Here is a 14,579-nt window from a genome sequence, read left to right as displayed (position 1 = left end):
GCTGGGAGAAGGCAGACCTGTCTAAAGTAACATGCGCGATTCAGTCGTGTAGGTGATTGTTTTTGGGTGGTGAACGGCTGCTACAGTACTCTAACTTTTGAAGGAACTTTATATTCCCAGAGGTCTAAATGTGCTCCAGAATAGAACTCTAACTTTTGCTGCTTGATTTATGGAACTGAGAATAGACGGAATATGAGTGACTATTCTTTATATCGTGTGTGTCAATTTGTGAATCATCGTGTTGTACTCTGAACTATTTTGAACTGATGTGATCATAAAATGGACTCAGTTTTTGCTAATCTTTGATGACTATTTAATTTGGAGATTTACTACCATTCTCTTAATGCTCTCAATGTAACTTCACTGCATTTGATAAGGGTATTTTCTGTCTGTATTTTAACTGAATATCGTAGGACCACTTCCCATTTGCAATGTCCTTTCTTGACTGAACATTATTAAGTGTAATTCTATGTCTTTATCAATTACAGATGTTACAATAGAATCTTTTTTATTAAATTATTCATTTAACTTTTATTTTATATTTCTTTGTATTTTATTAACTCGCAGTTCTGGCCAGTGCATATACTATTTGACCGGCAGGAACACAGCTACAGGTTATTATTTGCTGCGAATTAGCTGCAGGGCATGAAAGCAGACGTGTGGCTCGACCCTATTGCTATATTGAACTATTCTTTTTAAACAGTGCTTTATATAGCCCAAGTATGTAAAGTACAAGCAACTGCAGGTGAAGACGGAACTGGTTTTCTTATATGAGATGCTGTTTAGGAAGAGCAGCTAATCAGCAGTAACCATTACTTGCTGTCACATCATGACCTGAAGTCATAGCCAATGGCTTCACACTCCAGACACTAGGGGTAAGATCATTAGCCCTCCTAAACATTGGAAGAATGGGACCAGTCCCCAAGTCACCACGAAACTCAATTATGGTCACCTGGGGTGGTGCAGAACTGCAGTACATTGGTGAACATAATGCTATGATATTAATCAGCAGTCCATCCTTCCCGGTCACGACACCACACGAAACACGTCAGTTGGTGTTTTGATGTTAATGGAATCCTACGTGTGTCAGTAATTCCATAGTCTGGCTGGCGCTAGTCTCCGACCAATGGTGCAGGATGACACAGAATGCTACAGGGGTCCATTGCTTGTTTGCGAATCTGCTTGGTGTCCAAAATGGCAATGCTCTCTTGTGGTGGTCAGATGTCGTCAACAAGAACCTTGACAAGTATGCCTGATCTCATTTTTCCACACAGTCTAACACTGGGCCACTGCCGCATCTGAATGCTCCTTAAATCTGGATATTGCATGATTCAACCAGTCAGCCAAATGGAGACACACAATGAGGCACCTTTAAAAAAAAACTGATGTGTGGTAATAATGCTGTCCCACATAATTATGCTGCATCACTGTGGCATTTAAAGTTATCATTTAACATTGGAAGTTGTTTACTCTCCTTTTATATCCTACCAGGCCTGTAACAGCACTAAATACAGACAACACTAATGCACTCTGGTAGTCTGTTGCAGATATTGCAACATTAGTCATATACACACCTGCTAGTGATGAGTACGTTTACAAAGTTACATTGATATCTGACCATGTCTTCTGTGTGCTTCATGCTTTTTGTGAAGCAGTTTATGTGGATAAGGTTCTGTGTGGTTACCTTATTGTCAGCAATATGTGTGTGTTTGTATGAAATTTAATGACATGAAATGTTGCCAGTAGTGTGCTGCATATCTGTGATTTTAAAGAAATAAAGTAATGCCAGTTTCTCATTGTCCGAGTTGGAGAACGTAGTGATCCTAGTTTTGTGTTTCAGGAAATTGCTTCTTCATTCTCAGCTTCTTGTTGGATTATAATGGAGTATCTATTGAGTAAAAAAGTTGGAAGAGAATCTCACATTTCATATATTCTGCAGAACTTTATGTGATAGTCACAATGAAGAACATAGATGATCATGCCACCCACACCTCTGTCTTTGATGATAGATTTAGCATAGCCATTAGTTCACTACCTGAATCACAATAGTAGTATTTCATGTGAAGTATTACCACACACACTGAGTTTATGAGAGCTAATCAAAAATTTTTAATTATCACCTCACAAAAAAAAAAGGTCAGACGTGGCCATTAAACTTTGTGGTAGTGTTAGTCCATCTCCACATATTCACCCTTCAATACAATTTGTTTCTCAGCAGTGGATAATGTTGCAGAGACCTTGGTTGTATAAGTCTGCATTTTGTCTGTCAGGAAATGTACCGCTGCACAAATCACCAACTCAACATTCTGGAAATGCCTGCCACACACAGATTTGTTCATCTGAGGAAAAAGGAAGTAGTCACTGGTGCCCTGTCTGGAGAACATGGAAACGGGGTTGGGGCTGGGGCACAAAAAACCAGCATGTGTGACTGTGCCCTGTGCACAATGGTCTGGGGCTTTGTTATGAAGCAAAAGCTCCCCCCTGAACATTCTCGTGCAGTGCTTCATAGTGAAGACTCCCAGAACGTCAGGAGGTTTCTGTAGTATGATCCTGTGCCAGTTTACCCTCTTAAAAGTGTAATCTGTTAGCACCAGTCCTTGGTAGTTCCAAAAAACTCTCTGCATCACTTAGTCCAGTGATGCATGGATCTTCACCTTTTTTTTATGTTGGTGGATCCACGTTTCCACTGCTTGCTTTGCTCCTTTGTTTTGGTGCCATAGTGAAACACTCAGCACTCGACCCTGGTGATCAAGTGCGTAAACAATGCATCTGGATTGGCTTGACTCAGCTGCAACATTCGCACTGTTGCATCAGTTTGGTAGGCTTTTTAAATGAGTGTGAGTAGTTGTGCAACCTAGTGGGGTGGCGACCTTCCTCACGTTTTAAATATTTTACAAGATATCGAAAACTGATCCAGGGCCAATTTTTCACTTTTTTTTCCTAATCCCTCAGTTTAGATATACGTGTTTTGAGCAGCAGGGCCTTTGCTTCTGTTGAGATTCGTGGTTCTTCACAGAGAGATGCCATTTTGTTTTTCATCATTCATACTTGTCTGAATGCACTGGAAATGTCTGCACCACCTAATCACAGTATCATATGTTGGTACATTGTTGCCATACCTTTCCACCAGGATGAATTGTTGCAGTGTTGTTCCCCTTCAGATGCAGAAAGTGAACTGCGCGGTATTCCACTTGATCAGAGGGCTGTGCCATTTACTGTTTGATGGCCATTCTGTCACAGTGTGTGTTGGTGGTGTTTGAATTTAGTGTTGTCACCAGCCCTAATAGGATGTATCTATATCTACATCTAAATCTCCATCTACATTGGTGTACATACTCTGCAAACCACCATACAGTGCATGGAAAAGAGTACCTTGTACCACTACTAGTAATTTCCTTTCCAGTCCCACTTGGAAATAGAGCAAGAGAGAAACAACTGTCTAAAAGCCTCCATACCGGTCCTAATTTCTCTTATTTTATTTTCATGGTCCGTATGCAAAATGTATGGTGGTGGCAGTAGAATCATTCTGCAGTCGGCCTCAAATGCTGGTTCTGTAAATTTCTGCAATAGTGAAAAAAGCATCATCTGCCCTGCAGGGATTATCATTTGAGTTCACGAATCATCTCCATAATACTTTTGTAGTGATCAAACCTACTGGTAACAAATCTAACTGCACCCCTCTGAATTGCTTCAATGGTTTCTTTCTGATGGGGAGCCCAAACACTTGAACAGTACTCAAAAATGAGTCGTACTAGTATTCTATGTGCAGTTTCATTCACGAATGAACTAAATTTTCCCAAAATTCTCCCAATAAAACAAAGTCTAGCATTCACCATCCGTACTACCAACCTGACATGGTTAGTCCATTGTGTATTGCTTTGCAGTGTTATGCCTAGATATTTAATGATGTAATTGTGTCAAGCTGCACCTTACTAATTCTGTATTTGAATGTTAAAGGATTGTTTTTCCTAATTATCTGCATTAACTTACATTTTTCTACATTTAGAGCAAGCTGTTATTTATTGTACCAACTAGAAATTTTGTCCAAGTCATCTTGTATACTTCTATAGTCACTCAATGACAACACCATCCCATACACCACATACACTATGTGATCAAAAGTATCCAAATGCCTCCCAAAACTTACGTTTTTCATGTGTTTACCACCTACTGCCAGGTGCTCCATATCAGCGAGCTCAGTAATAATTAGACATTGTGAAAGAGCAGAATGGGGCACTCTGCGTAACTCACCAACTTCCAACATGTCAGGTGATTGGGTGTCACTTGTGTAATACGTCTGTACATGAGATTTCCACACTCCTAAACATCCCTAGGTCCACTGTTTCCAATGTGATAGTGAAATGTGAAGGGACACATTCAGCGCAAAAGCTTACAGGCCAACCTCGTCTGTTGACTGACAGAGGCTGCCGACATTTGAAGAGAGTCGTAATGTGTAATAGGTAGACATCCATCCAGAACATCACACACGAATTCCAAACTGCATCAGGATCCACTGCAAGTACTATGACAGTTAGGCAGGAGATGATAAAACTTTGATTTCATGGCTGAGCGGCTGCTAATAAGCCACACATCGCACTGGTAAATGCCAAACTACACCTCGCTTAGTGTAAGTAGCATAAACATTGAACGATTGAACTGTGGAAAAACATTGTGTGGAGTGACTGATCATGGTACACAATGTGGCGATCTGATGGCAGGTGCCCGGTGAACGTCATCTGCCAGCATGTGTAGTGCCAACAGTAAAATTCGGAGGTGGTGGTGTTATGTTGCTGTCGTGTTTCATGGTGTGGGCTTGCACCCCCTGTTCATAATGCATGGCCTTTGGCGGAGTGGTTACATGACAATAACATCCCTGTAATGGACTGGCCTGCAAAGAGTCCTGACCTGAATCCTATAGAACACCTTTGAGATGTTTTTGAACCCAGACTTCATGCCAGGCCTCACCGACCGACAACGATACCTCTCCTCAGTGCAGCACTCCGTGAAGAATGGGCTGCCATTCCCCAAGAAACCTTGCGGCACCTGATTGAACGTATGCCTGCGAGAGCGGAAGCTGTCATCAAGGCTAAGGGTGAACTAACACCATATTGAATTTCTGCATTACCGATGGACGGTGCCAGGAACTTGTAAGTCATTTTCAGGCAGGTGACCGGATACTTTTGATCACATGGTGTTCTCACGTGAGGCAGTGTAATAAATACCTGGCAGAGTTTGAAAGAGGTCTCATTATGAATCTCCATTTGACCAGTTGGCAGAATAGTGCAGTATCCAGATTTTTGGGACATTCGGATGTGACAGTGCCTCAGTGTTGGACTGCATGGTGATGTTAGGGCAGGCAGCTTCATCCTTAAGATTCTTTCCAACCACATCTGACCACCATATTGTGCACCAAGCTCATCGTAACCCCTTCACTTCTGTGCCTACCATCTGAGAACAGGTAGTGGATCCACTATAATATTCTGTTTCATCCTGCACTAGTCATTGGAGACTATCAACAGCCAGACTAGGGTATTGCTGACCCATGTGTGGGCTGCCGCCAACATGAAAACACAAACTGCTGCTTCTGGAGTGGTGCTGTAACCAGGAAGTATGGGCCACAGATGAATCATGTTACATTGTGTTCAGCAATGAACTGCAGTTCCGCACCACCCCAGATGACAATTGTCGACAAGTGTGGCATTGACCTGGGCAGAGGCCTCAGTCTTCCAATGTCTGGGAGAGAACAGCAGTGTTACTCCTGGTATCATTGTGTTTGGAACAATTGGGTATGGCCTTAGGCCACGACTGGCAGAGATTGAGGAACAGTAGTATGACACGGGCAACCTCACGTGTTACCTCTCGTGCGACAGTATCGTGATGCCATTTTTCAACAGGACAGTGGTCATCCACAAATGGCTCGTGTGTTTATGAACTGTCTGCAAGATGTTGAGGTACTCCCATGGCCATCAAGGTGTCCAGATCTGTCGCTGATAGAACACGTATTAGGCCAGCTTGGATGTCAACTGCATCCCTGTGATAATATTGGGGATATCGAGGACCAGTTACAACAGTTCTGGCCCAGCTTGCCTAGGGGGAGGATACAGTGGCTTTGATATCCTACCCAGCTGAATTAGTGAGTGCATGCAGGCCAGAGGCAGTGCAACATCATACTCATAAGTGGGTGCATACTGCCAATTTTTTTGTAAATTTGACACAAATTTGTAATTACTGAAATAACATCATCTATCCTCTCAATACATGAAGTTTCATTTCATTCCCTCCTCCCCTTGTGGGTGCTTCACTTTTTTGGTCTAGCAGTGTATCACACAGTATGCTTGGGAAGCTACAAGGGACATTTATACAGGTTTTAGGTATTCTTATTTAAATAGCAGTTCCATAGCTCACGTGAAATGAGTTGCATTACTTACTTACATCCATTTCTGTAAGTTTCAAAATTTTTGTGTTTGGAACAGTGAATAAATGTATGGTAATATAAATGCAATACAAATTACAATATTATACAATTCATGTGGCTAACAAGACAAATCTTGTCTGTCAGTAGGTGACTGGAGGGTAAATAAATATTAAGTCTCTAACCCTTTTAGTTTAAGAATGACACATTATTACATTAGGTGTGGTTGTTCAGTGGTGGTTGTAATGAAAATTAGACTCTAGGGAAGTTAAAACATACTTGGTAGTGATTATGTGACACCTTTCCAGTAGATCAGGTAAAAAGAGTAGGTGTTCATAAATTTGTGCTTTAAAATGATCATTGTTTCATCAATAATGAGTTTCTGCATTTCTGTTACTACACTGTGTAAAGAGTTGTTTACATTGGTCCGATGAAATAATAACTTTGGTAATGCTATTGTTAAGCTGTGTTGTATAGGAAAAAACAATTATTATTTATATTTTCAGGCTGGAGAGCAAGTTGAGGAGCTAGCAGAAGAGAATAAATCTCTGATATGGTATCTTGTAAAGCAAGTTCGTCCTGGTATGGATCTGTCAAAAGTTGTCCTGCCTACTTTTATATTAGAACCACGGTCATTTCTTGACAAGCTGTCTGATTCCTACTATCATGCAGATATTCTTTCACAGTAAGTAAATTACTATGCATCTGTAAGTTGTCCTTGTCATTCTGGAAAGCAAACAAACAACAGCATAATATATTTATATGAAATGGAAGAGTTATTGTGTCCATACAAACTAGACTGTAAATTTTTACTGAATCAAAGAAACAATGTATTTCATTCTGGTAATGGAGAACACATTTGCTCACTCTTAAGAGGACAGAAACTGTAATATTAGGCACATCACTCAATTTTATTGGTGTTTAGTGACAGTTAATTTCTTAAATGTCGCCCATGGTAGGAAACTGTGTTGACAAAATGAGAGTCCTAGAGCTGAAACAGGAAATGATAAATTTGTTGTATTGCTTGTTAACATTTACAGTGGAATTCATATTGCGATGGTGTGGTTTAGTTTTACCTACAGAAAACTCCACACACAGCTCTTGGTGGTGTATTTGTCTTGTCTTCTGCATTACTCATGCCTTACCCATTGGAAAACGAGTAATGTTTCTCTACTGGAGAAGCTGTACTAGAACCAGAACCACTATGCAAATTAAAGGTCTCATTAAAAATTTTCCAGTTTCACTGGTACTGTGATATTAAATGAGAGAGAATTTTTGATTGAAAAATTCAATATATTGCTGCTTCTTTTATACAAAACACTGTCTAATCCAGTTTTAACAATCACACCCTACCACAGTCACTTGTAACAGACAGCTTATGGTGTTCAGCCAATCCTGTTACCGGAAAGATTACAAACAGGTTTGCTTTGTTTTCGGATGCTTGCTTTATATTATCCAAATCAGTCCCTTCGAACATGAAGTTCTTGGTCATGACTTGCGTAGCACGCAACACAGATTGTAGCTAATTCAAAGGTCACAGTTAACACAGGAAAACTGAAACTTTTTGTTTTCATGTTTCTCACTCGTGCAATTACTTTGCAGCACTGCACAGTCAAGTTTAACTCGTAATTTTGCATCATTATACCCACTTTTCAGAGCTCCTAATATACACATCCTACCATCGTGGCATATACAAGGATTGGAACTTAGTAGTGGTAACTATTTATTTACAGCTCGTACAAAATAGATACGTGTTTCAAAGCTTTACTGACCTTCAAAGAAGTCACCAGCATTGTGTATAACCCATTGCCAGTTGTGTTGACAGTTCAAGTGGTGCGGTCTATCGCCCAACGAATTTGTAGCAGTTCTGAAGCGAATGCTGTGAACTGTTTCCTTCAGTTTAGAAATCGAGTTGAACTCACGAGGGCTTAAGTCTGGGGAGTGCAGTAGGTGGTATAGCACTAAGCAGCCCCATCAGTCAAACAAATCGGTAACAGCTTGCACTGTACATGCTCGAGTATTGTCCTGCAAAATGATGGTCAGGTCCTGCAGAAAGTGTCATCACTTCTGTCTCTATGCTTCATTTTTGGAACACAATCTATGACCAGCTTAGAGATAGAAGTGATGACACTTTCTGCAGGACCTGACCATCATTTTGCAGGACAATGCTGAAGCACGTATAGTGCAAGCTGTTACTCATTTGTTTGACTGATGGGGCTACTAAGTGCTATACCACCTACTGCACTCCCCGGACTTAAGTCCTCATGAGTTCAACTCGATTTCTAAACTGAAGGAAATACTTCATGGCATTCGCTTCAGAACTGCTACAAATTCGGCGGGCAATAGACCGTGCTGCTCAAACTGTCAACACAACTGGCACTGCTAAGAGTATCCTACGACTTCCACATTGCTGGTAACAGGTTATACACAATGCTAGTGACTACTTTGAAGGTCAATAAAACTTTGAAAGACGTATCCATTTTGTACAAGCTGTAAATAAATAGTTGGCACTATTAAAGTTCCAACCCTCGTATATATACTCCGGCGTGCTTCTCCAAAATTTAATCACTTCAATTTTTTCCTTCACCTTTCCCTGTATGGTGCACCCATGTATAACTGCAAATCCTTTCCTACCTTACAGTTGGCACTGTATTTGTGTCCCCCTACACTTTCAATTGTTTTTCTTATATTGTCATGGCACCTTATTTGTGTGATGTACATAACACTCCACCTTCACTTAAAATACAGGCCAGGCTTCAGTTACAAGTAGATGTTTCCTTAAAAGTAGTTCCATCCAAGACTACTATGTTATACAATATATTCCCAAGAGATAAACATTAACACACATTTTTTCTCTCAAATTATTCTGTCCTTTACATAATGAATTATGTGTTTAAATCTTTTAATTACTTTCCACAGTGAAAGTAAATTAACAGAAAATTTTCTTTAATTGATGCTCTCAAGTGGCGCAAATTGAAACTACTTGAAAAAATATGACTTCTGGGCGAGAAAATAATGAAGAACAATAGCAAAATAAGATTGTCACTGAAAGCATTTCCTACATTTCCTTAATTAATTTAGAATATTTGCTTGATACCAGCTTGTAAAATATTCAAAAAATCGTAATTCTAGAACAAATAACTTTTTTACAAAACTTACAATGTAATTCATTTACCATCTCTCTGTTTCCTCTCCGAACTTCATATACCATCACATATATCATAGGCCAGTAACAACGACACTCTAAAATTTTGTAATAAAATATTTGACCTAATTCCGAAAAAGATTACATCCAGAATCGTGAAATTATTTCCAGAATTCTTCATATTACTTTCTTCCATTCTTACTCTCTCGCACTTGTCAAACCGTCTCAACAACAGGATATCTATTCCATATTCCCACTGAAATTTGTAAGTCGTCATACTACTCAGTTTATTTTAATAGTTGCATCTGCCCAAACTTAAGCACTTTTTATCATAACAACTCACCTCACTGTAACAAGTCAACATATTCCAACATTAAACCCTTTTTTTAATTCACTACATTTGTTATTTGTTACCTTCCAAACCACTTGATACTCTCTCTTTGCTCTAAATATGTATTGTATTCTCAATAGCTAACTTCAGCATGTCAGTACTCCCCAATAATTCTACATTTCTCTAGATAGAGAAGAAGATTAAAGATGATAGTTATAGTTCAGGATGACAGAAAATGAAGATTGACAATATGAAACAAAAAATAAATAGAATTGCCAATAACTCAAGTGCCCGGTGATTATCAGTCATCTGGCATTGTGAAGAGTGCAATGTCCTCAGAGGTCTTTATGCCCAGCTCCTATTCTTGATGTGCATCTCTCTTCAAGTCTTCAATATTGCTTGATCCTAATGGCTTTCCTGGTTTGCAGCATCCCAACCTTGAGGCAATTGGATGTGGTTTCTGAATCACCATGAATGAATCCATGTGCTAATCAGTAACATTTTTCCTTTGTGATATTATTCTTTTTGATTTATCTCTTGTTTTGAACAAGACTGGGTCTCCGATCTGAAAACTTGTTGCAGGCACCCTTGCATCGTGCCATCTCATTCTTTCTAATGCCTTTTTCTTAATATTTTCATTTGGTGTTTTCTCTTTTTGAGCTTGAGTCACATCAACAGTAGCTGGAAATTCCACCGGATCAGACAACAGATTACTAGGTCTGATTGCACACATTAACTCATGTGGAGCAAAACCTGTTGCCTCTTGCTTCAAATGGTTGAATACTTCAAAAAATTGTGCCATGCAGTATGTTTCTTAAAGCAATATGTACAACATAATCCATTAAGTTCTTACATAATTCACTCATGCATATTACCTTGGGGAGAAAATGCTGCAATAATAATATATTCAATATTTCTGCTTTCTAAACATTTTTTAAACTTTTGGGAGACAAACTATGGACTATTGTGTGACAATATGGTTTTTGGTACACCTATTGTAACAAAGAAACCTTTCAGCAGTTTGTTCACCAGTACGTTTGCATTTAGCTTTTTAGTAGACTAAAATTTCACCCATTTTGTAAATCCATCTACCAGCACAGAAACGTATTCACATCCCCCTATAGATACAGGCAATGGCCCAAAAAGATCGACAGTGTCCAAATCAAGTCTATTTTGTGGTTCTTCATGTTTCTTTGACCTTGTGTTACTGTTAGCTCTAATTGTATGGCGCCAGTCGCATGCTTCTACTCTTTATTTCACGCAATACTACATGTTGCTCCATAGTGTCCATATTTTTTATGTGCATACTCAAGAAATAAACCCACATGCTGGTTTGAAAAGCAAAGAGTCCATTACTTTTGGGTTTTCTTTCTCCTTCTGAACAAAATGCCTTTGTGTACCTGATAATAATAAGCTCCTTTGGGATACACAGGATAACCTAAATAATTTTTAACCAATTTAAGATTGTCATCCTGATTTTGCTCCCACTGTAATTCTTTGCAAATCCTTTCCAACTTACCTTCCTCACCTATTTGTATCATTGTAGCAAATTGTGCGCCCCTCCATTACACAGCAGTTGGTTTACATTTTGACCGTCATACTCTATGCTCCATGATAAAGTATCCACCTCCTACATTTTCAGACCCTTAATACTCTATTGTTGCAGATATAAAGCCCACTTTATTTTATTTATGTAATCGTATGGCTAGCCCCCTCCCGTCATCGGGCAGATCGTTCGCCAGGTGCCAGTCTTTCAATTTGACGCAACTTCGGCGACCTGCAGTCGATGATGATGATGATGATGATGATGATGATAGCAGCACACGACCCAGTCCCTGGACAGAGAAAATTCTCTGACTCAGCTGGGAATTGAACCCAGGCCCACAGGATTGACAATCCGTCACGCTGACCATTCAGCTACTGGGCACAGACAAGTCCACTTTATTAATCTAGGATGTTAAAGTTTACATGTTTGCAAGAGTGTCAATGCCCAATGATCACTGTAAACAATCACTTTGTGTTGCAATAAGCATTGCTCAAATTTCTGTAAGACAAAAATTATAGGCAATGCCTCCTGCTCTGAAATGCAATAATTTCTCTTGGACTGTTGTAAAAATCTACTAACAAAGGCTACAGTTTTGTGTGTCTTTTTGTCTCCTTTAGCCAATTGTTACAATTCTGCAATAGTCCCATACCCCTACGCATCTGCCGTGAAACAAAATGGCTTAGCAAAGTCACGTTGATGTAGTACTTTACTGTTACACAAAGCTTCTTTAAGCTCCTCAAATGCCTTTTGACATTCCACTGTCCATTTATGAGGTACATCTTTCTTTAATGGATTCCTTAAGCATGGAGCATTAAATAAATGTCCTGGTACACATGTGCCGTAGAAATCAAATAAATCAAACATACCTTGTAGCTTCTTTCTATCAGTAGGAGCTATGTATTCTGTAATAGCTTCCATTTTCATTTTTCCTGGACCTGGAAGAATTCCTTTCCCACTAATGATATATATGATGTGCTAAGAATTTCAATTCCCTTTTTACAAATGGAGTTCATTTTAATTTCGTTCCCTATATCAATTGATTGCAATACCATCTTTAGAAACGTGTAATGTTCTTCCCAAGTTAACATGGATCAAAAAATTAGCAACATATACTGTTATTTGCCTTTGTAATTCATCACCCAAGATCTGTAAAATAGCTCATACAATAGCACAAACACTTATATTTAGTCCAAAAGGTACAACTTTGTACTGATAACATTAAACTCAAAAACTGCGTACTTCCTGAATTTATCTAATTGTGGGTTCCAGTAGTCACATGTAGTGTCAGTTGATGTAAAGAACTTTGCTTCCTTAAATAGTTGTAACAATTCATCATTGCTTCCATGTCGATCACTTTCTGGTAAAACCAGCATATTTACTGCCCTAGTGTCTAACGTCAACTTCACAGATACTTCTTTTTTAGTCACCACAGTTAAAGGATTATTATATACACTTAGGGCTTTCTCGAAGATCCGCCACTTGAGCATATTTTGAATTAAGTCCCTAATAGCTTCCATATGATGATAAGCAATGTGTAGGTTTTTTTTGACAAACTATACATGTTCTGTAACAGTCAAATAACATTCATAGTCTCTTACCAAACCCGGCTGATTTGAGAAACCGTTTTCATGTTTAAACAAAACCTCTTTTTAACTCTTTCTTTTGTTTTCATCTAATTTCTTCCACATTTTTCTCTATTTTGTTTTGTAACAAAATTTGGAGAGGATATGGAGGCCAACAGGAACGGGAAACAACTCTTGGATTTCTGTGCCAGTATGGGCTTAGTATTCACAAACTCCTTTTTTAAACATAAGAATATTCACCGGTATACTTGGGAAGGCAGGGGAACCAGATCTGTCATTGACTATATAATAACAGATCAGGAATTCAGGAAGGCTGTGAGGCACACACGTGTATTCAGGTGATTCTTTGATGACACTGATCATTATTTAATCTGCAGTGAAATTGGGATTGTGAGGCCGAAAGTGCTGGAGGTCAGGTCCATATGTAGGAGGATAAGAGTGGAGAAAGTTCAGGATAAGGAAATCAGGCACAAGTACATAACAGCGATCTCAGAAAGGTTCCAGTTAGTTGAATGTAGTCAGTTACAGTCATTGGAAAAGGAATGGGCAAGGTACAGGGACACAGTACTAGAAGTGGCTAAAGAATGTCTTGGAACAGTAGTGTGTAAAAGTAGGATGAAGCAAACAGCTTGGTGGAATGACACAGTCAAGGCAGTCTGTAAAAGGAAAAAGAAGGCGTATCAAAAATGGCTACATACTAGAACTCAGGTAGACAGAGAAAGCTATGTTGATGAAAGAAACAAAGCCAAACAGATAATTGCAGCATCCAAGAAGAAATCTTGGGAAGACTTTAGAAACAGCTTGGAGACTATGGGTCAAGCTGCCGGAAAAATATTCTGGAGTGTGATTAGCAGTCTTCGAAAGGGAGGTAAGAAGGAAATGACAAGTATTTTGGACAGCTCAGGAAAACTGCTGAATCCTGTAGATGCCTTGGGCAGATGGAGGGAATATTTTGATGAGTTGCTGAACATAGGTGAAAATACGATCAGAAATGTTTCAGATTTTGAGGTAGAATGGGATAGGAATGACGATGGAAATAGCGTCACATTTGAGGAAGTGGAGAAAATGGTCAGTCGATTGCAATGCAATAAAGCAGCTGGGGTGGATGAAATTAAGTCGGAACTCATCAAATACAGTGGAATGTCAGGTCTTAAATGGCTACATAGGATAATTGAAATGGCCTGGGAGTCGGGACAGGTTCCATTAGACTGGACAAAAGCAGTAATCTCACCAATCTTTAAACACGGAAACAGAAAAGATTGTAACAACTACAGAGGTATCTCTTTAATCAGCGTTGTGGGTAAAATCTTCTCAGGTATTGTTGAAAGGAAAGTGCGAGTATTAGTTGAGGACCAATTGGATGAAAATCAGTGTGGGTTTAGGCCTCCTAGAGGTTGTCAGGACCAGATCTTTAGCTTACAGCAAATAATGGAGAAGTGTTATGAGTGGAACAGGGAATTGTATCTATGCTTTATAGATCTAGAAAAGGCATATGACAGGGTTCCTAGGAGGAAGTTATTGTCTGTTCTACGAGAGTATGGAATAAGAGGCAAACTTTTGCA

The 14,579-nt window shown here is 39.3% G+C and overlaps 1 protein-coding gene across 3 annotated transcripts in view; it reads left to right on the top strand.

Moving 5' to 3' along the window:
- LOC126298445 (oxysterol-binding protein-related protein 8) overlaps positions 1 to 14,579 on the top strand; it is a 205,690-nt gene that overhangs the window by 98,257 nt on the left and 92,854 nt on the right. For all 3 annotated transcript variants that reach the window (XM_049989775.1, XM_049989774.1, XM_049989773.1), the window contains one exon: positions 6,919 to 7,097. In XM_049989775.1, coding sequence (XP_049845732.1) covers positions 6,919 to 7,097 — 179 coding nt within the window. The remainder of the gene's footprint in view (positions 1 to 6,918; positions 7,098 to 14,579) is intronic.

The sequence above is a fragment of the Schistocerca gregaria genome, chromosome X (genome assembly GCF_023897955.1).
Source record: "Schistocerca gregaria isolate iqSchGreg1 chromosome X, iqSchGreg1.2, whole genome shotgun sequence".
NCBI lineage: Eukaryota > Metazoa > Arthropoda > Insecta > Orthoptera > Acrididae > Schistocerca > Schistocerca gregaria.
Note: the sequence above shows the minus strand (reverse complement) of the source record. Positions and strands in the feature narration are given on the sequence as shown.